Source organism: Ascaphus truei, unplaced genomic scaffold (genome assembly GCF_040206685.1).
Source record: "Ascaphus truei isolate aAscTru1 unplaced genomic scaffold, aAscTru1.hap1 HAP1_SCAFFOLD_1587, whole genome shotgun sequence".
NCBI lineage: Eukaryota > Metazoa > Chordata > Amphibia > Anura > Ascaphidae > Ascaphus > Ascaphus truei.
In genome coordinates, this window is record NW_027454478.1 from 4,033 (window position 1) to 27,816 (window position 23,784).

General features: G+C 48.2%; 1 protein-coding gene across 1 annotated transcript in view; it reads right to left on the minus strand.

Moving 5' to 3' along the window:
- Window positions 1-970: 970 nt before the first annotated feature.
- The window catches only part of LOC142476417 (arf-GAP with GTPase, ANK repeat and PH domain-containing protein 1-like), a gene marked incomplete at its 5' end in the record, with an annotated part of 44,416 nt that continues 21,602 nt past the window's right edge, over window positions 971-23,784 (minus strand). The window contains one exon of the mRNA XM_075581795.1: window positions 971-1,132. Coding sequence (XP_075437910.1) covers window positions 986-1,132 — 147 coding nt within the window. The remainder of the gene's footprint in view (window positions 1,133-23,784) is intronic.

Genomic DNA, 23,784 nt, shown 5'->3' on the forward strand with positions numbered 1-23,784 from the left:
TACGTTGGAGCTACTTGCACCTAAATAAGACACGGTTCATTTCCTCTGCAGCTTAGCCTAATGTAATCAGCAGCCTGGAGACGTGAGCGGCACGGAGCAGATAGAGAGAGGGGCGACACCGCCAGCGGTCCGGGGGGCCGCGGACAGATTGCTGTTGATTAGAGAATTTTTCAGCTTTGACAAGGATGTAATGAAGAGCTCGTGGAGTCCTTTACCTGGGGAGCAGGCGCGCTGCCCCGCGTCACTCACACCCGCACCGCTGCCAGCGTACACACGCGCACGCACGCACACACTTCTCTCAGGACAGAAGCAGTTTACAGCCGACTACAACACAGGGGGACACAAAGACCAGACAACATCTTAATGCTGCATCCAGCGAGTGCCTTATTGCACCATGGACACACACACACACACACACCCATACAGCAATCCTTGTAGCATCCTGCGGGTAAGATTTCACTCCCAGGAGTGCGACAGTAACATTTTTATAAGCATAGTACGTGGAAGCTGGGGTGATAGGTCAGCACTCACGTGTAAGCTGGGGTGATAGGTTAGCACTCACGTGGAAGCTGGGATGATAGGTTAGCACTCACGTGGAAGCTGGGGTGATAGGTCAGCACTCACGTGTAAGCTGGGGTGATAGGTCAGCACTCACGTGTAAGCTGGGATGATAGGTCAGCACTCACGTGGAAGCTGGGGTGATAGGTTAGCACTCACGTGGAAGCTGGGGTGATAGGTTAGCACTCACGTGGAAGCTGGGGTGATAGGTCAGCACTCACGTGTAAGCTGGGGTGATAGGTCAGCACTCACGTGTAAGCTGGGATGATAGGTCAGCACTCACGTGTAAGCTGGGGTGATAGGTCAGCACTCACGTGTAAGCTGGGATGATAGGTCAGCACTCACGTGTAAGCTGGGGTGATAGGTCAGCACTCACGTGTAAGCTGGGGTGATAGGTCAGCACTCACGTGAAAGCTGGGGTGATAGGTCAGCACTCACGTGTAAGCTGGGGTGATACGTCAGCACTCACGTGTAAGCTGGGGTGATAGGTCAGCACTCCATTATCACACAAGGTGACATATTTCTTCTTCCACTCTTTGTTCAGTGACTTTCCGCTTCTTTTCAGTAGCATGCCCTGCGGGAGAGAGAGAACGGGGCGTTAGAGGGGTGTATAGGGCAGGACACCCAGTAACACAGACTGGTTATAAAGGAGATACAGGTGAGGGAGGAGCAGTATATTCCTAGAGATAGGTTTTCTTATATTGTTGCACACAGGTACGTTATTATGCACAAGTGCCTGCCCCGAAGAGCTTACAATATAATGTGGGTTCCTGAGACCGAGGGGCCTACCCAATGTCACAATATGCAGCCAACTGGGTTTGGGCCAGTATGTTCATGGTACAGGCTACAGGGGGGTCCACTCGTTATTAGAAAGAGGTCTCACTCGGGATTCCTGGGAGCGAGCACGACGACATTGTCCCTCATCCCCCAAGGACCGTATTCCATGCATTCTACTACACTTTCGGTTACTCTGATGATGTCCCCTGGACCTCACGAGACTCCGTTCTTGGGGACCTCACACCTGCACCTTTCAGGGAGCCGTGACCCGATGGACATGGAAAAGGGAGAGGGATTTTGCTTCCGCTCCTGACGTCCAAGGGACGTGACAGCTACGCTAGCGGTGGAAATGACAATGACCCGTGGGGGGCCATGGATCTCCAGGCAACGTTCCTCTGCAACGTGTTGCAGGCCCATAACGGCAGCGAAAGGGTTAAACTATTGTAAAAATCGGTCCCGTATAAAAAAATTACCCAGCTACAAATCAGTCACATGAAGGTGGCTGGAAAAGTGACCGTCACCAGCAGTGATCAGGCGCCCATGGGAGTGTCCGCAAATCCCGACGGTCGCGTCATCCATAGAAATATCGCCATTTGAAATGGCTGGGAAGCAAAACGGGACGTGCAGTATGGACTCATCTGATGTCATGACCCAGAATCCTCTGCTGCAGTTTAACAACTGTATGACGCGGGTCCTTGGGGTGAATAAGAGCAGGTTTGGGGCCCTGTGGAAGATGTGAAAAAGCGTGTGTGTGTGTGTATATGAGTGCGTATATGTGTGTGTGTGTGTGTGTGTGTGTACAGTATATGTATGTGTGTGTGTGTGTGTGTGTGTGTGTGTACAGTATATGTGTGTGTGTGTGTGTGTGTGTGTGTGTGTGTGTGTGTGTGTGTGTGTATATGTGTTATTAAAATGTGATCTGAACTCTTAGCATGGCTTGTGGAGGCAGCAGGATATGACACTTGTTAGGGCCGAATATATTGCAGAGAATAATAAATGCTGTGTTGTGATTGGTCAGTGGCAGAGCCCGGCTTTATGTAGGATAGGTACAGCGAAGGCAGCAGCAGTGCACTCCTGTTCCTCCCTAGCCTCCGACGGCTCTTGCCCTGTGTGGACCCCCGTCTGCTCACAGACCGGGACACCGACAAACATTTGTACCCGGAAAAAAGAAACAAACTGGCTTTGTAAAGGTGCAAATTCATCTCACCTGTGACTTCTGTTTCGCCAGGGTCAGAGGGACGCCAAGGCTGCGGGTGCGTCATCGTCAGGGAGACGAGACACTGGAACAGACGACACGGGTAGCCGACAAAGCAACAGCCACGCTAATCGGGACGCTACACTGCACTCTCCCACTTCAGAGGTCAGACACTCGGCAGGCTTTAAACAACTCTTAAAGTTCCGGTAATGGATGGGAGGGAGAAAGCGGTGGCTCGGAGGCAGGTGCTGGCCCCCGGCCGTCACAACACAGCGCTCACAGATTCATATTAAAAGCCAACTCAATAGCAATTATTTACCAGCAAAGATTTATTGATCGGGTTTCGCTGTCGGAGATGAGATGGTCTCAGGGGGAGAGAGGGTCTCAGGGGGGGGAGAGGGTCTCTGGGGGGAGAGAGGGTCTCTGGGGGGGGGAGAGGGTCTCTGGGGGGAGAGAGGGTCTCAGGGGGGGGGAGAGGGTCTCAGGGGGGGGAGAGGGTCTCAGGGGGTGGAGAGGGTCTCTGGGGGGGGAGAGGGTCTCAGGGGGGGGGGAGAGGGTCTCAGGGGGGGGAGAGGGTCTCAGGGGGGGGAGAGGGTCTCAGGGGGGGGAGAGGGTCTCAGGGGGGGGAGAGGGTCTCTGGGGGAGGGTGCGGGGGACATACACACACAATGATCTTGTGGAGATGTGACCGAGAGGAAAAGGACAGGGACCCCCCCAAAAAACCCACAGCCTGGGAACAACATGTCAGAGACTGCTTATTAACCCCTTCAGACCTGCACAGCAACTCACAGGACCCTTTGGCACCGAAGGGGTTAAAGGTCTAAATTCGCCGCAAACGTAGGCGCTTCAATGAAGTGAAAGCAGTCAGCCATGTAACATCTTTGGCAGTTTCTTTTACACCTTGCTCCGTTATATAAAACGTATTCCTCAAAATGGATCTACGTCCTTGTACCAAAATCCACGAGCGGTGCAAAGATTTCCGTCTATACACCCGCGTACCCCAGCGCCGGACAGCACCCACAATTATCATGCGACAGCCACATTCCTCTCGAAACTCTAACATATGGGGGGGGTGTGGGGGGAGGGGGGTAACCAGGATAAGACCGGACAGGTGCCAGCGGCTTGAACAGGAGGGTCAGGTGGGCAGCCCAGCATCAGGGTGCAGGTTTAAAACACCTTTAATGCAGAGCAGCAAGGGGTTAAAGAAAGCCGCCCAAATGCAAAACGAGGCAGTTTCCGGCTTCACCAGGTGAAGCAGCCCCCCCCCCCCAGCAGTGAAGTGGTTAATCGGTGAGTGCTTCCCCCCCCTCTCGCTTCTGCGTGTTGGTAATGTTTCTGCCGCGGGTGCCGGGGGTGAACGCAGGAACACAGGATTACACAGTAATAGAGCTGTCAGCGGCTCCCGCCAGCCCATGAAAGGCGGGGATTATTCTCGGCAAAGCGAGAGGCAAACTTGTTATTGTGGCGGCCCTATTTGCTAAACCTGAACTCCCCCCCCCCCCCCCAAAAAAAGAAAGAAAGAAAAAGAAGGATGTTGGTGGCGGGTCACGTCACCCCGGTGACCCCCCCCTGTCATTACCCACATCTCACCGCTGGGCGGATATCACACAGGAGCCGGCTTCAAAGAGCCCCGCACAGGAGAGCGGCTAATGACAAGCAAATCCAACTCAAATGCCACTAATTGGCTAAACCGCTCACCTCTCCAGAGCCCCGCAGTAATTTGCAATAATAAGAGAGAGGGAGAGAGGGAGAGAGGGAGAGAGGGGGGGGGGGATACAGATAGGAGCCTTCCGCTAACTGCTCCGGTGCGAGACGCGGCGCTCCGCGCATCTTTGTAATGGTGGGACGCCGATTCCAATCTGGGGCAGAGACACCGGCTGACAAAAGACCGTAGGAGAGAAGAGGACGGGGCGCCCCGTGAGAAGGCGGCCTGGCCTCCTGTTATAAAGGTCTCCTGCCCGGCGGCCTCCGGCACCGCGTTAACCGGTTAATTCCCGGGTGACTGATGCATACCACTCCGCAGATAACCCAGCCACACAAAGCCCATGGCAGTGATTTTCCTGCGGTGCATTATCACACCTTATTAATACCCGGCAGCAGGGTCCTTAGATGTTGGACGTGGTTAGAGGTTATTAGGAGCGTTTTAAAGCTTTCACAGTAATTACTGGGGGACCCCACTGTGCTGTTATATCTTTGTTCAGTTTTAGCATGAGCTGCACAGCCATACTCGGTACTGCTTTGTGTTGCAGCATGGTTACCTTCACCCACACACGCAGGCGGCTCCCTACGCACGCCGATACCTGAAGTGTCTCTGGCCGCACTAAAACCACTCAATTTCTAATAGCCCCACTAGATGGTAAGCTTGGACCTCAGGCAGGTCATTAGCACCCGCCCGTGTCCAAATTCATTACAACCTGGGGTACATGGCAACGATGCTTCATCACCTGCCCCCTTCCCTCTGTCCCCTTCTCACCTGTCTCAAGGCCAACAATTAAAAGAACCATTATCTTTCTGCCCGAGTCCCAAAGGCCATCTGCAGCTGTCCCCAGCATGACAACTGTGTGCGTCCGTCTCGGTGTGTGTCGGTGTGTCACTGTGTGTGCGCGCACTGGAGAGGGGGCTTGCGATTTCTGGAAAGACAGCGCCAAAGCGCTATATTTGGGAAACGAATGTCAAACAATGTAGCACCAACTGCAGGACAGAAGGGGGAAATATATATATATAGTCCAAAGCGTTTCTGACCCAACAATTTACTTCAATGGAAAATTTGGGCTGAGAATGGTCCCTTTGGACTCTCTCGAATTTACCGTAAAGTATCCAGATATTGCACGCCACGGGCCGCCGGAAAACAAACCCGCTACACTTAGCCAAGTGTTTATACAAACCCAGGCCTGCCGCGTTTCACCGGTTCATACTGCCGTCTCCCTGGCAACTATAGGGTCAATCTCGCAGTAGCACTGTTGCTGCAATTTCGCACCCTAACCCAGCGCTAACACCCACAGACTTGAACGAGGTTCGATACCTAGCAACGGACCTTTCGTGAACCCGAATACACACAATCAGAAACCCAGCTCGGCGTTGAATCGTTTCTAGGTCTGAAACCTGGATCTCGGGACATATTTGGTATCACTCGAGGTAAGAATCCCTCCCCTAACCCAGGAGCGCCAGGATTTGCGATCCAAAACAGTTTTACCATGTACCATGTCTACATTAGCGAACATCTCTTGTGCTACCTGAAACCTGGTACTGTACATAAAGTTGTTAGATGGCAAATTGCTTTCTCCAACACACACATATACACATATAAACACACACACACATTTTTACACATATATATTTATATATATATATATATATATATATATATATATATATATATATATATATATATATATATTATTATACACATACATATATATTATATACATATATATATTTACACATACATATACACACACACATATATATATAAAATACATTGATTATATATATATATATATAATATATATATATTATCATATATATACACACACACACATACAGTATATATATATATATATATATATATATATATATATATATATATATATAATCAGTCAGCAGGCTGTGCCCCACGTGTGGCCGTGTGAGCAGGATTGCAGCACAGCTCCCCTGCGTCCCTTGCCATTAATTCCCTGTCTCCGCACACCCTGCTATCTGCCTCTTGTCACGAAGATGAAAGTGGCATAATGCTTCTAACATTAAAATCATTTGATACACAATGTTTTACGAGAAGGACATTTAATGGCTCATTTAGCACAACAGTTATTAGATTTTAGTCAACAATTAAAGGGTGGCAGGATAAAAAAGCAGGGTCGGCGCTTTTTTCCCCGCTCGCCCTCCCTGTCCGTGGCTCCTCGCAATATACATCTTCACAGCTCCTTACACATGACAGCTCCGGCTCCCACAAACAGGAGTGCATTATACTGCCGCTCCTCAGATTGATACCACGTCAGCATGTGCATTCTTACTGTGCTGCATCCAATCTACAAGGCGCTGATCATCAAGAGCCAGGAAATCACACTCCTGTTTATCTGTTAACGCCTTGGCTGCCAGAGGGGGCCTGCAGCCCACCGCGCTCTCGACTTTCTCCGGCTTCAACTTCAGGAAATCGCCGGGGAGAACGGGCGGAGGTCTTATTTATCCCTGGCTTGCTGGGCGGACTGCTGACCGCTCGGTAGGACAGGTATAATAATAACGTTATTTTACACGGCGCTTTTCTCCCAATGGGACTCAGCGCGTCACGAGGACAGTATAGCGCAGTACGCAGCACATAGGACTTTTTACAGAGACAATCCCTGTCCAGGTGAGCTTACAATCTGAGGCACAGTGACTTGCCCGAGGTTACACGGAGCCGACTCCGGGAATTGAACCAGAGTCCCCTGATTGAAACGCAGTGTCTTTACTCACTGAGCCGCTCCATCTCCCTCTAAGGAAGCTATGTATAAAGAGCCGTCCGCCTCCCGCGCATAGCAGGCACCCCAGAGGTGGCTGCAGTTTTCCCCCCTTCCCCTCCGCCCCTCTCTCTGTCGCAACGAGCCTGTTACTGTCATTCATTTATCTCTCGCTACATCCCCGGAGATGTCACATTATCGCACATTGTTACTTTGCAAATACAAATGGAATACAAGGACAGACACATTTGTAACTGTAACGGAGGTCTTGGGCGTGCAGAACACGCCGTACACCTCTCTGTATAAGCGCGACAGAGTGAAGGCATCCCCGCCATGTAACACCGCGTGTTATTTCTTGTGTCTTTCCTAATGGAACATGATTCTTCCCCCCCCCTTACATACACACTCACAGCAAATCCATTTATTTCACATTAAATACACAGACTGGCCGTGTTCACTTTATGCTGCGATACCATTTATTCCTGTGCCAATAACTGCTAGGCAGCAATTAGGAACGACACCCAAATAAGCAGAACATGTTCTGTTCATGTATATATGTATATCTTTATTTATATAGCATCACAGCAGTAATACACCTCTCTCACTGACTGCCCCACACCTCTGGAATGCCCTTCCCCTCAATATCCCACTAGCATCTTCTCTATCCACCTTTAAGACCCACGTTAAAACACACCTGCTTAAGGAAGCATAGGAGTAGCTCCGTGGCTAACACTATACACTTCATGCTTAAACCTTGGCCCCCTGCAGACGCACTTACCAGAACTCCCTCCTACTGTCGCTGTACGTTCTTCCTACTAACCAATTAGATTTGTAAAATGGTAATGCACAGGTTATTAAGAATTTATATTAGTGTTAGGGACCCTTGAGATGTGGTCTGCCGTGTAGTGGCTCAGGGGCTTACAACACTATGGCCAAAATGTTAAACTAAAAGACCATTTTATTTAATAGATATCTATACATATATATTTAGGCACTGTGCCGTGTATAGGTTTCACTGGATGTGCACTGAGCTCTGTCTGTGTTTCATGTTCTGTCTCTGGTTTTAACCAATTAGATTGTAAGCTCTTCGGAGCAGGGACTCCTTTTCCTAAATGTTACTTTTATGTCTTCAGCACTTATTCCCTTTGTGTTATTTGTATTATTTGTTATTTATATGATTGTCACGTGTATTACTGCTGTGAAGCACTATGTACATTAATGGCGCTATATAAATAAAGACATACACACATAATATTATAACACATAATGGGAATAAGCTCTTCAGACATGAAAGTAACAATAGGAAAAGGACTCCCTGCCCCAAAGAGCTTACGATCTAAGTAAGCTTATGTCACCACCTAAGAAGCATTTATTAACTTCTCCAGTCATTCTTCCCTTCTGTTTTTGTGCTCTTCAACGTAAGAAGCATTCACTTGCATTTTTTACTTTGCAATGCGCGTACATTATTATTGTGATTCCCCGAATTGAATCTGATTTACTAGATCAGATTAAGTATATATATTAAAAACAAAAACACACAAAAAACAAAAGAAGTGAAATGAACAAAAACACAGCTGAAAATGTAAGGAGAGCTTTTATATCCCGGGCTTCTGTACAGAACGTCTCATTGGCCAGGATCGCACTTCTAAAAGGTGGCTATGTAACAGTGATAGGAGGCCGCCCTGTTTCGCAGCAGCGGGAACACGGCTGCCTCCGCATCACCCTCTCTCTCTCTCTCTCAACGTCCGCAGGGCACAGCCCCGTGTAGACACAACTCACCCCCCCCCACCCCCCAACTCCCTTCACCGCCAACCACAGGAGCTACCCAGAGAGCAGCTAATGGGATTAAACGCCGGCTTTAATTTTAATGAAGAAAGTTGCCCGTAGCAACAAAAGCGGCAGCCGTGGCCCGTTATCATTAATAAAGCCCAGACAACATTAGAGGCCCGACAAGAGCGCACACACACACACACACACACACACACACAAAGAGAAGTCCCTCTCCCCCCCCAGCTCCCACTGGGCTAAATTGGCTGGCCAATTTTTCTTAAGTGTCCGGACTATTTAGAAGGCAATTTATTAATTTTTGTCATCCATTGTCACTTTGACAGGTCATCACTTTCCCATCCCGAACTTTACAGAAAACTAATTGAACGACTGGCAGTATTTATGAGGGGTATTATTTATCAATTACGCCTGATAATGATACTCTGCCCTGCTACCTTCCACACCCCTCCCCTCCCCCCCCACACCCCCCCAGGCTTGGGAGCGTCAGAGACACATTGTATCTCTGAGGGGAAGTATTAACGGGAATCACACAGGAGAACATGGAGCTTCTGTTACCGCTGGAACGGGCGACAGATACCGAATACTTGGTGTCTTCTCTGTCCCTTTTACTACCGGTTGAGAAGGCTTAACCGACCCATTTAACTTGTCCGTCCTTTTCCTTCCCACCCCAAGCACTCCTCTGCTCAGCTCTGCAGGTAGGCTGGTCCTACAGTAAGTGTAGGACCTTCTCACCTCTCCCCTCCAGCTTCAGTGCGTGACCTTGTGTTCTAGCAAAGGGGTGGGCAACTCCTGTCCTCCAGGGCACCAACCTGTCGGGTTTTGCGAATATCCCTGCTTCAGCACAGGTGGCTCAATCTTCGACCGAGCCACCTGTGCTGAAGCAGGGAAATTCGCAAAACCTGACCGGTTGGTGGCCCTTGAGGACTGGCACAACAATAAACACCATTTTCTTATAGAACTTGCAGTGTACACTGCGCTGCACACGGGACTGAACAGACACAGCGTCCCCTGCCAATGGAGATATCACAACCCAAGTCTCGGGCAGGAGGCGCGGGGGAGATGACGTGGGCTTGCCCAATGTCACGAGGAGTGGGCACTGGGATTGGAACCAGGCTCGCCCGCTTCAAAGTCCGTGGCATTAGAAAGTGCGGCACAGGGGAGAGCAGCACCGGGATCCACATACAGGCAGTCCTCGCTTTACAGCGAATGGCTTATCCAACGCTATGCAATGCATACCTAGGTTCAGTTTTACAGCGCCAAAACTGCTTATCCAATGCTCTTACAACACTTTGCAACGTTGTTTATGTGTATATAATATATTATATTTTTATATTATATATTATATATTATATTATATATATAATACAGTATATACACTATATAATTTATGTGTGTGCTGCATATCTTATTGTCTGCGTAAAATATTTTGTGTATTTTAGCATTAAAAATGCCTTCAGGAACGGAACCTTTCATTTAAACAGTGTTCCGATGGGAAAACGTGTTTCGCTTTACAACGCCATTTTGAGTAATGCATTGTGTCGGATAACCGAGGACTGCCTGTATATAAAATAATAACAACTTATTTCATATAGCGTTTTCCTCCCAATGGGACTCTAAGCGCGTCACAATTACAGCATAGTGCACGGTGCGCATCGGTTTCCAGACACGGCCCCTGTCCCGCAGAGCTTACAATGTATGTTTTTGGTGCCTGAGGGAGATGTCTTGCCTGTAAATTCTTCATGGACAAGCTACCCATCTATCTGAACAAGCTCCTCACCCCTACCACATGCAGCACTTATCACCTGAGATCAGACTCCAAAAGACTATTCATGGTCCCAAGGCTCAACAAAGTATCCGGCCGTTCCTCCTTCTCTTACCGTGCACCCCAAAACTGGAACAACCTATCGGAGACTCTCACATCCACCACCAGTTTAAGTTCTTTCAAATCTAAGGCTGTCTCACATTTTAACCTGGTCTGTAACTGTTTCATACGCCCATAATATATATTTTCTTTAACTCTGCATGCAATGCCTTGTATATAATGTATACCCTGATCATTTATGTAACTGTATTTGTAACCATGTATTATTTGTTTTACTCTGTGCCCAGGACATACATGAAAACGAGAGGTAACTCTCAATGTATTACTTCCTGGTAAAATATTTTATAAATAAATAAAGTGACTTGCCCAAGGTCAGAAGGAGAGGACACTGGGATTAAACACCAGGCTCCCCTGCTTCAAACTCCGTGTCACCGATACTCACGGAGCCGCTCCTTCTGTCCTGGGGCGTCTCAATCTGGTTCTACCCATGTGGTAACCAAGTTCTTTTTACAAGTCAAGTAATATGGACCCATCCAATCCCAAAGGTCAGGCTGAGCAGCAAGAAGGCGGGTAACAAAGGATGGGAGAAGACTAAGAGGAGGCATCGACGTGGTTCAGGAAGTAATGAGGTTATGTACTGGAACGGGGAGACGGCACCTCACATCTCCAATCTCCTAAGAGGTGCAGACAGGTGAGCTGGGAGAGGCTGGTTGGAGGACGAGGTGTCTCAGGCCTGTGAGCGCAGGGTTCGGCGTGCAACACCACACATCGAAATGCGTCGGGGACGGGGGCACCTCAGCCCCTTGTGTTGTGAGTGGTCAGTATAACACAAGGAGTCTGACACCACCCCACGGTCACCTACTGGGGGGGACAACAATAAACTGCTGAGGGATGAGCTGGGTGGGACCCCCAACATTCAGGAGCAGCGAAAAACGAGCACAGGATGAAGGGAAGAGGGCAATATGAGTTTCATAGCGTTAGCCCTGTGGCTTCATCAGATCAGCACGAGTGAGTGAAGGGGAGTGGGTGAGAAGAAAGTGATGGAAACAACAAGGGTGAGGGAGAAAAACAATGGGCTGGAAGAGGCGAAAATTAAAAACTGAATCAGAGAAATGGAGGAAGAGAAAAGGAGGGAAAAAAAGAGAGAAGGAAGAAAAAGGAGGAGGAAGGAAAGAGAAAGGAAGGCAAGGAGGAGAGAAAGTTAAGAAGATCACAGTGGATGTAAGACAACATGAGAGAGTGGAAGGATGTGCAGAGGAGGAGATAATATGGGCAGAGTGACTGGAGGGAGCGGACGCTAATTTGTTGAGATAAAGTCCCCCTAATCACAGAGAGATCAATCAGCGATCAGGAATCTCTCCTCTCGGTGTGAGAGTGATAAGGCCCTGAGCAGACACACACTGAATAACACAGAAGGCTCATCTGGTGTGGCGGCTTTGTTGGTGGGAATGAAGCAGAAGAGGGGGCCGCGGGTGGCTTTTGTGAGGGGGGCTGGGTATTCGGGGAGGCGTGGGGCTGACTGACTCCAAAGTTTCACGTTCTTTGTTGGGAGATGTCAGAAGAACGTCAGGCCAACCCATGAGTGACACAACGGAACAGAGCAGGGCACCTATCACTGGAATGCATCGCACTGTCACCCACTGGCTCACACCTCCAGCTAATCCATCATCTCCCCCGGGGACAGTGGCCAGACCCCGGCCAGAGATAAGTGCACACAGCAGCCAGCACAAGGACAGAGAAGGGCAGGCCCCGGGGACACAGAGAGACACAGAGGGTGATAAAAAGAGAAAAAAAGCCTTCTCTACAAGCGTGTTATCTGATGAGGGTTCTGGGTAATTAATTATAAACTCAATTACCTAACGCTTACTTCAGCACTCTTTATTCATTAAGAGATAAAGCCTGACCGGCTGATAAGTTTCTGTTGCACGCAGCAGAGGGCTCCCGTGCCTATTTATTACCAGGGTTCCGTGCAAAGGCGGAAGGGTGAGAGCGGGGCAGGAGATCGAGAACTGGACGGGGAGGACAAGAAGAGGGAGAGGGGGGAAGAGGGAGAGAGGGGGGAAGAGGGAGAGAGGGGGGGGGGAGGGAGAGAGGGGGGGAGAGGGAGAGAGGGGGGAGAGGGAGAGAGGGGGGAGAGGGAGAGAGTGGGGGGAGAAATGGGGGGAGAAAAAAAAGGGAGGGGGAGAAAGGGAGACGGGGTAGAGAGAGTGGGGGGAGAAATGGGGGGGAGAGAGAAAAAGGGAGGGGGAGAGAGGGGGGAGAAAGGGAGGGAGACAGAAATAGGGAGGGGGAGAGGGGAATATAGAGAGGGGGGAGGAAGAGAGGTGGGGTAGAGAGAGAGGGGGAAGAGATAGAGAGGGAGAAAGAGAGAGAGAGAGGGGGGGGGGGGGGAGATAGACTGAGTGAGCAAAACATTGAGAGAAGAAAAAAAGGAAGAAAAAAAGAGACGGAGAGAGAGAGGGGAAAAAAAGTAAGAACAAGTAAGAAAGACCTGGAGAGAGATCCTAGCACAATTTAAAAATGAATGTCTTACCTACAAAATGATATAGTGATAAGTACCCTCACCCCCCCCCCCCCCCAGGTAGAATTGGTCTATGGGATTTTTGCGTGATTACAGGGCCTCGGGTGTTAGCAGCTGTACTTATAGGAGGGCGCCAATCAGATTTGATATTTAACCGGCGGGAGTGTCTTTACGTGGTTTGAAAATGTCATACTCGCCACTCCTGTACAGTGCCGCACGTTTATCTTTGGGATGGGGCAAGAGGGGGTCTTCAAACTTGCTCCCCTCCGCGCCTTTGCGCAGCACACGTCACTCGAGGCGGGGTCCCTGTGTCCTTCTCGCAGGGAGTCGTGACGGCGGGTCGTTAGTATTCACGGCAATAATTAGGGCTGCAGTTAATTTCATTAGAGCCTTCCCTGCTAAATGAAGCAGATTACGAGACACCTTTTTATTACCAGGCGTGAAATTACAGCCTGTCAGCTGCCAATTGCAGAGTAAAACAAATGAATTACAGTGTAAATAACGCAGGGAAAAATGAGACGCTCTCACTGGGCGAGAGGCTGAGCGCGCCGCTGTCACCACCCACAGCACTGCAGGAGATGGGTTATCGCCACATAGTACCAGGGAACAGGGAAGCGTGTTATGGAATTCCAGCCATACCCGTGTGTTGCAGGGCACCCTCTGGGGCGGCAAAAAGGGGGGTTACAGAGCTGTCCTTGGCAGTGGGAGTTCCAGAGCTAGCCTCACAGGACCTGCTCTGTAGAGCGATGTGAATGCTATCAGCATTGTGGAATTCCAGAACATCAACTCGGACAGTCTCCGCCTCCCCTAATATGAGCTTAAGAACCCCCATTATTACTCCTCATCAGCCATCCAAGCGAGAATCAGCTGTTATTGGTGTTATATCAGGGGGGCTCAACTCCAGGACTCCAGCCCCCTCAACAGGTCAGGTTTTCAGGATATCCCAGCTTCACACAGGTGGCACAATCGGTGAAGACTGAGCCACTGATTGAGCCACCTGTGCTGTAGCAGGGACTGATTGAGCCACCTGTGCTTAAGCTGGAATAGCCTGAAAACTTGACCTGTTGGGGGGTCTTGAGGATTGGAGTTGAGCCCCCCTGTATTATATATCTCTATCTGGAAATAGAGGGGGGGGGGGTTTGATCCAGTCAAAATATACCCGCCACCCCCCAGAGTTTGCACTATTTTTGTAATGCTGCAGCACTGCAGAGGTATCGGCCTGCAATTTGTCAGATTAGGAGGGATAGAATAAAATGGCTGCCATCGGCTCTGTAGAAAACCACGGTTCTGATACACTGTTTGTTGCTCAGGCCACACACACACCTTGTGCATGTTATTATTAATATCACATTATATGCCCTTCCCAAAACAGGCTCTGTGTTTGCTAGAAACGGGATTTTTAACACTCCTTTTTTTAATCTTCTTTGAAGAGCAGGACGGGCGCAGGGGGTGTAAGATACTCTCTCATTGGGAGACCCGCTGCATAATCTGACTTCTAAGGAATAAATCACAAAACTATGGTAAGGGAGAGAAGGCTGGGTAGGGGTAAGGGTAAGGAGGGCTGAGTAAGGGTAAGGTGGGCTGAGTAGGGGTAAGGGTAAGGAGGGCTGAGTAAGGGTAAGGGTAAGGAGGGCTGAGTAGGGGTAAGGTGGGCTGGGTAGGGGTAAGGTGGGCTGGGTAGGGGTAAGGGTAAGGTGGGCTGAGTAGGGGTAAGGAGGGCTGGGTAGGAGTAAGGTGGGCTGGGTAGGGGTAAGGTGGGCTGGGTAGGGGTAAGGTGGGTTGAATAGGGGTAAGGAGGGCTGGGTAGGAGTAAGGTGGGCTGGGTAGGGGTAAGGTGGGCTGGGTAAGGATACGGAGGGCTAGGTAAGGTGGGCTGGGTAAGGTGACTGGATAGGAGTAAGAGTAAGAAGGGCTGCATAGAGGTAAGAGTAAGGAGGGCTGCGTAGTAAGGAGGGTTGGGTAGTAGTAAGGGTAATAAAGGCTGCATAGAGGTAAGAGTAAGGAGGACTGGGTAGGGGTAAGGGTAAGGTGGGCTGGGTAGAGGTGCGGAGCGCTGGGTAGAGAAGGGTAAGGAGGGCTGGGTAAGGGTAAGCAGGGCTGGGTAGGAGTAAGCAGGGCTGGGTAGGAGTAAGCAGGGCTGGGTAGGAGTAAGGGTAAGGAGGGCTGGGTAAGGGTAAGCAGGGCTGGGTAGGAGTAAGCAGGGCTGGGTAGGAGTAAGCAGGGCTGGGTAGGAGTAAGGGTAAGGAGGGCTGGGTAAGGGTAAGCAGGGCTAGGTAGGAGTAAGCAGGGCTGGGTAGGAGTAAGCAGGGCTGGGTAGGAGTAAGGATAAGGAGGGCTGGGCAGGGGTAAGGAGGACTGGGTAGGAGTAAGCAGGACTGGGTAGGAGTAAGGATAAGGAGGACTGGGTAGGAGTAAAGGTAAGGAGGGCTGGGAAGGGGTAAGGAGGACTGGGTAGGAGTAAGGGTGTGGAGGGCTGGGTAGTAGTAAGGGTAAGGAGGGCTGGGTAGGGGTAAGGGTAAGGAGGACTGGGTAGGAGTAAGGGTAAGGAGGGCTGGGTAGGAGTAAGGGTAAGGAGTGACCCCAGTGACATATCATCCAATGATATCTAATAAGGGAAAATAAATTCCTTCCTGACTCCAAGAATTGGCAATCGGATTATTCCCTGTATCAACATCCTTCCCAGGTTTACTTATTTGGTATATCCCTGTATACCTTTTCTTTCTAAAAAGATGTCCAACCATTTTTTTTGTACAAATCCATTGTATCTGCCATCACAGTCTCCATGAGTAATGAATTACACATTTTAACTGCCCTTACTGTAAAGAACCCTTTCCTTTGTTGCTGGTGAAATCTCCTTTCCTCCAACCTTAAGGGATGACTTCTTGTCATTTATACTGCCCGTGGGATGAATAGTTCTTTTGAAAGCTCCCTGTACTGTCCCCGAATATATTTGTATATTGTTATCATATCCCCTCTTAGACGCCTCTTTTCTAATGTAAATAAATCTAATTTAGCTTGCCTCTCCTCATAAGTTAGATTGTCCATCCCCTTTATTAATTTGGTGGCTCTTATCTGCACTCTTTCTAGTTCCATAATGTATTTTCTAAGGAGTGGTGCCCAAAAATTATAGTCCATATTCAAGATGTGGCCTTACTAATGCTTTGTAAAGGGGCATAATTATGTTTACTTCCCTTCCATCCATTGCCCGTTTGCAAAGGCAAACAAGATCTTCTCTTGCATCAGCTACTGCATGACTTTGGGCACTATTGCTAAGCCTGCTGTCTACGAAGACAACTAAATCCTTCTCCGTCAAGGATTTCCCCACTATATCTCCATTTCAATTGTAAGTCGACTGTTTATTCTTGCTTCCCAAATGCATAACCTTACATTTATCTGTATTAAATCTCATCTGCCATTTACCTGCCCACGTTTCCAGTTTCTCCAAGTCCTTCTGGAGAGAAATTACATCCTGCTCTGACTTGACTAACTTACACAATTTAGTATCATCAGCAAAGATGGAGACTTTGCTCTCGATCCCAACCTCAAGGTCATTAATAAACAAGTTAAAAAGCAGGGGTCCCAGTACCGATCCCTGAGGTACTCCACTCACGACTTTAGCCCAACCTGAAAAAGTTCCATTTATGACAACCCTCTGTTGTCTATCCTTCAACCAGTTTTCAATTCAGGTGCATATATTTTTAGTCAAAGTTGCTTTATTTTACACTAACCTCGTGTGGAACCGCATCAAAAGCCTTTGCAAAATCTAAGTAGACCACATCAACTGCATTACCCTGGTCTAAATTCCTACTTACCTCCTCAAAGAAACAAATAAGGTTAGTTTGGCATGATCTATCCTTCATAAATCCATGCTGACTATTACTAATAATTTTGTTTTCCATTAGGAATGTCTGAATATTATCCCGTATTAAACCTTCAAGTAGCGTCCCCACTATTGAGGTCAGGCTTACAGGTCTGTAATTCCCCGGTTGTGATCTAGCTCCCCTTTTAAAATATAGGCACCGCATCTGCTTTACGCCAATCTTGTGGTACTGAGCCTGTTATTTCACCACAAAACGAAGGCCAAGCACCTGTGTGATTATCAGTGTAGTGTTTGTATCATTGTGAAGAGACCCCTTGAATTGGAAGCTCTCATCTCCCAGGGCTTATTTAGCCACATTGTTCTCCCTCTTATTTCCCATTCCCTGACACTTTATATGGAGTGAAGACAGCTCTATACAAGAAGTAAACTAATGGTATGGGGTGGGGGGAGGAATATAGGAGGGGGGAAAAGATGGTGAATTAGCCCATACCCAGGCTGCGGTCTTATGATGCAACATATCAGCGCTTTTCTTGTTCTCTCTCTGCTCCCCCCACCCGGATCCCCTCGGAGGCCCTGAATTATTCAGATACTGCTCTGTGCAGCCCGGGTGCCATCCGCTGCGAGAGAGAAGGATGATTTATGGAGGAGCTGTGCGGCGGGCACCTCTGCCCACGGGGCACTGAGGGACGTGCAGGTAATTACAGGAGGGCCGTGCCTCAGAAAGGGCATGGTAGCACAGAGTGAGGAGAGTCACAGAACTGCAAGGGTTAATCTGACACCTGTCTGGGTATAATTAGGGGGGGGGGAGGCGGGGGAAGAGGGGCTGCGAGACCCCAAACCTTTCCAAAGTAGCTTGAGCTATATTCCAAATGTATGCACTGCCCTCCCCCTCTTTGTATTTTGGCATTGTGATACACAGCACTGCTTTATATTGCAGTATGTCCAGCTATACTGAGTGCACTGTGAGCCAAGGCGTCAACGATTATGTTCTAATTATCACTTGTTAAGCGCTAAAGGGGCAATTTAGGTGTGAAAATAATGTGATGAGCCCAGAAGTCAGCCAAAGCAGAGAGACACTTACTAACAACGATTATATCCTGCCTGCATTGGCAGCGCTTCAGATATACAGATATATACACACGCCCCCGTGCAGCCGCCCCCGGGGTGCAGTCCATGGTAGCACATTGCCACCAGTCTGCTGTCTATGGAGACTCCAGAGAGGGAAGAGAGACGGATTTATTTCTGTTACCCACAGGCACGCAGGAAACGCTGTATCAAAGGCACAGAGCTGCCGCGGAGACATTTTTATCCTGCGCGTCTCGGCGGCAGGATATCCAGGCTCTTTTGTCCAGTGTCAGCGTGGGATTCGGGGACTGTCAAAAGGAGTTAGCGAAGGGTTAAGAGACCCCTTATAACGGGATGCATCAAACACTGCGTCCCTCCCACGCCACGTTGCTTTCTTCAGCGCCTCCAAACTCTGCCAAGTGGCACCTGGAACAATCCGAGTCAAACACCTAGAACCCGACCAGTCTCCGCTAAATCAACATATTGTGTCCAGTTGTTGACCTGCTTCTGCGCTTCTGTGCAAATCTCCACGGTGGCACAAAGTTAGTTTTAAAAAAAAAAGGGGGGTTAAAAGAGAGAAGGATAAGATGCACATTGTGGGGCAGTAACCTCCAACCCTCCACTGGGACGTCAGCACCCGCCTCCCCCCGGAGCAAAGCGGCTAGGATCTGGGTAAGAGGCAGAATGAGGAGCCCCTTCTCACGGAAGCCCTCCGGTAACATGGAGACCCTGAACTTCGGACGGTCCTCGTCGGCCCTTTGCCCCATAAATCCATGTGTTCACGTTCCCCGCAAAAAGCACGAGCCAGTTCCAATGACAAACACACAAAGCTCGTTCGTAATTAGCACTTAATTAGTACCAGGGAACAGATGTTGTTAGAGCTTCAGCAGGCACACAGGTTCTGTAAACAATGCTTATAAATCTAAATGAACTTATTAAGCACAATGCGACTGTCAGCGCCGGGTGCTGGCAAACAGGCAAAATATGGAGCAAAACCACAGCCCGCAGGAGGAGGACCCGGGGTATTCACAAACTATCAGACACGGGCTAGAAGGGGTAACGCCTGCGCTCTGCGCGGCTGCATACACCGGCAACCAGAATATACACCGGCTGACCGGGTATTGTGAGCCACTAACCTTCCATTTGCGACACACTTCGCAGAGAGTTGTTAAAATGTATCACAGATCTATCGTGACATGCCTTGCCTGCACTGCATGAACCAGCTCTCTATTCTGCCGTCATGACATATCACTCATCGCAGACCTCTCATCCTTCTATTCTCGCGACGTATGTCAGCCACCAAGTATGCGTCGTGATATAGCTCTTATTCGGTCATCAGGAAACAAACTATGCGTGTGTGTGTGTGTATACGTGTGTGTGTATACGTGTGTGTGTATACGTGTGTATGTATATATAGAACATACACATCGCCAGATCCTAATGGGGAAATCTGTCAACCGCGTGCTGATATAGATCATTACCAACTCAAACTAGTATTTATTTTTAAGCCATGCATATACTTCATTTACATGAACAGACAGTGGGGTTTAGTGCAAATCACATCCATACATGGGCTCTGATTCTTAGACATCTATTCATATGAAACATACCCGGAGCGGTGGCTTCCCGTAGCCTTGTGATATACAGGCAGTCCTCGCTTTACAGCGAATGGCTTATCCAACGCCGTGCAATGCATACCTGTGTTCAGTTTTACAACGCCAAAACGGCTTCTCCAACGCTCTTACGACGCTTTGCTAAGTTGTTTATGTGTATATAATATATATATATGATATATGATATAATATAATATTATACTATATAATATATTATTTATTATGTTATATTATATATATATATTACAGTATATACACTATATAATTTATGTGTGTGCTGCGTATCTTATTGCCTGCATAAAATATTTGGTGTATTTAGTGTTAAAATGCCTTCAGGAACGGAACCTTTCATTTAAACAGTGTTCCTGTGGGAAAACGTGTTTCGCTTTAAGACGTTTCGCTATCCAACGCCATTTTGAGTAACGCATTGTGTCGGATAACCGAGGACTGCCTGGACATGCTATTTCTTGCTGGGTTATTGTAACTGTATTCCTGTTTACAGCACTCTAACCTTTCCCACATAACTAATGAGATATAGCCAATATTAAGGGTATTTGATGCTAGTCTGAGGCGGAATCTCTGTGGAGGAGGCCCTATGAGATGATGTCATCATTCAGGGACGTTGGTTTACTTCCATCTAATGAAGGTTTCTCGCCCACCCAACACACACTATGGGCTGTGTCTTGTTTCTGGGGTCTCTTTATATACTCCCCAGACTGAGCCACTGATTGAGCCACCTGTGCTGAAGCAGTGATACCCTGAAAACCTGACCTGTTTGGGGGAGTTCTTGAGGACTGAAGTTGAGAGCCCCTGTGCTAGGGTGTAGGAGATTGGACACACCTAGCTTTGATCACCTAACTCCCTCTGTTGCGGGGAATACGTATACAGTAGTATATCATTGTTGCCGTGTACTCCATCCTTTCCCTTTTGTTTCCGGCAAATCACTCCGCACTCAGCTCACCTCCCATATTAAAATGAATTAATTGAATATCTCCCCCTTATCTCAACCCAATACATCACCTCTTCATTGAAAGGCAACATCACCCAATGGTATTCTCCCTCTCTGCGCACACCTGGTAATCCTGTCACCGGGACATCTCTTAATTCCAGGCGGTAATGACCCTTATCATGTCCCCACGGCAGCCGCCCCCCTTCACGTTATGACGTCATTATATAGACATTAGCCGGTCTGCTGTGCTGACAGGAACAAGCCCTTTAATCCCACGTCACCCAGACCCAAGTTCCCCATTGAAATACCTCCGGCTGTAATAAACCGTTCGCATGAGGAACGACACGATTCCTATCAGATTACTATCAGGCTCCCGCATGGATTCCCCACAGGAGGAGGACTTGCAAAATTAAACCAGTTGAACAACTAATTAGGGAAATGTGAAGTGGCAGTGGACACAGGGGGAGGCCCCGGGGGTTTGATGTCCAACACACTGTCTGCACAGCCCTGCGCGCGGGGAGATACGTACCCTAAAATTCATATGTCCCAAATAAGTCTTCCAAGCTGTGCCAGTCAGACGTGTCGCACCGTGCAACATACATGTGACATGTGGAAAATAATCACACGTATTATTTGTACAGATAAGCACTAAACATACTCTAAGCGTTCTAATGATCTGTGGTGCAGACACGGCGTACACAGATGTAAATCGGCAGTTTACATGAAAATATATATTTATATGTGGAGACAAAAAATAAATAAAAGGATCCATGTTAATCCTTTAATGTGTCAAAAATGAAATGAAAAATAAATAAAGTGTGAGGTTTGCCTGCCTGACACACACACACACACACACACACACACACACACACACACACACACACACACACACACACACACACACACACACACAAACAGTCATGTGTTTACCTTATACATACATGTTATATCAGCCAAACATGAACATTGCAGCAGACATGCATACATTGTACACGCGCACATTAACACGCACACAGTATCAGACTACACACACATTGCATCTCCCACAACATACACAGTATAACATACACAGTATAACATGCACACTATCAGACATACAGGCATGCACATCATCAAACAACACACTGTATCAGACAAACACTATCAGACAAACAAACACACACACACACACACTGTATCAGACAAACACACACACTATCAGACATACAAGCACGCACATCAGACACACACACACTGTATCAGACAAACACACACACTATCAGACATACAAGCACGCACATCAGACACACACACACTGTATCAGACAAGCGTGCACATGGTGACACACACACAGTATAACATGCACACTATAAGACATAAAAGCACGCACAAACAAACACACTGTATCAGACAAACACACACTATCAGACATACAAGCGTGCACATCAGACACACACACACTGTATCAGACAAGCATGCACATCAGACACACACACACTGTATCAGACAAGCGTGCACATCAGACACACACACACTGTATCAGACAAGCGTGCACATCAGACACACACACACTGTATCAGACAAGCATGCACATCAGACACACACACACTGTATCAGACAAACACACACACTATCAGACATACAAGCACGCACATCAGACACGCACACACTGTATCAGACAAGCGTGCACATCAGACACACACACACACTGTATCAGACAAGCATGCACATCAGACACACACACACACACACTGTATCAGACAAGCATGCACATCAGACACACACACACTGTATCAGACAAGCATGCACATCAGACACACACACACTGTATCAGACAAGCATGCACATCAGACACACACACACTGTATCAGACAAGCGTGCACATCAGACACACACACACTGTATCAGACAAGCATGCACATCAGACACACACACACTGTATCAGACAAGCGTGCACATCAGACACACACACACTGTATCAGACAAGCGTGCACATCAGACACACACACACTGTATCAGACAAGCATGCACATCAGACACACACACACTGTATCAGACAAACACACACACTATCAGACATACAAGCACGCACATCAGACACGCACACACTGTATCAGACATACAAGCGTGCACATCAGACACACACACACACTGTATCAGACAAGCATGCACATCAGACACACACACACACTGTATCAGACAAGCATGCACATCAGACACACACACACTGTATCAGACAAGCATGCACATCAGACACACACACACTGTATCAGACAAGCATGCACATCAGACACACACACACTGTATCAGACAAGCGTGCACATCAGACACACACACACTGTATCAGACAAGCGTGCACATCAGACACACACTGTATCAGACAAGCGTGCACATCAGACACACACACACTGTATCAGACAAGCATGCACATCAGACACACACACACTGTATCAGACAAGCGTGCACATCAGACACACACACTGTATCAGACAAGCATGCACATCAGACACACACACACTGTATCAGACAAGCGTGTACAAACACATTGTTTGAGATGCGCACACGCTGTATCAGACACATATACAGATTGTGTCTGAAACAGCGTGTGTGTGACACACACACACACACACACGTACAAATTGTATCAGACGCACACATGCAATGCAACATTGTTCCTTCCATTACATCTAATTGGTAAACATGATTGTGAATCCGCGAGAATAGACACTTAACGAAAAGCAACAAAAAGGGAAAGAAAGGGAGAGCGCGCGAGCCTGCCGACCCCAGGGAATTACCAAATCAATTAACAACTAATTCAGGAAGTAATCTCCGGATTGCCTCTTAGCACAAAACTGTATCTTTAATTTCTCAAGCAATAAGCATCATCTAGAGAGAGCTCTAACACACACTGACGCTTCAAATGAGTTTACAAGTATCTCTTTTTGATTGGCTATATAACATTATTTTCTTCACAGTTCGTTGACACTGCAGCCGAGTGCTCGGAAAGATTTAATTATACTGGTTGCTATCGTTAGCAGCTTTCAGCCCATCCACAAGGACTTGTAATGAGAGTCTCTGTGACTCAATGAACGCTGGGTGACCAAATTATATGCAGCAAAGTGAGACAATTCCGCGCCTAATGGAAAGCTGTTTATGGGGCCCATTTAATAAAAATTTGTCCCAGAGGCGCCGGGCGTGTGAAGCGCTGGAAACGAGCGCACGGAAACTTTTGTCTTCCATCAAGAGGTCGGTTTTATCGCCCTC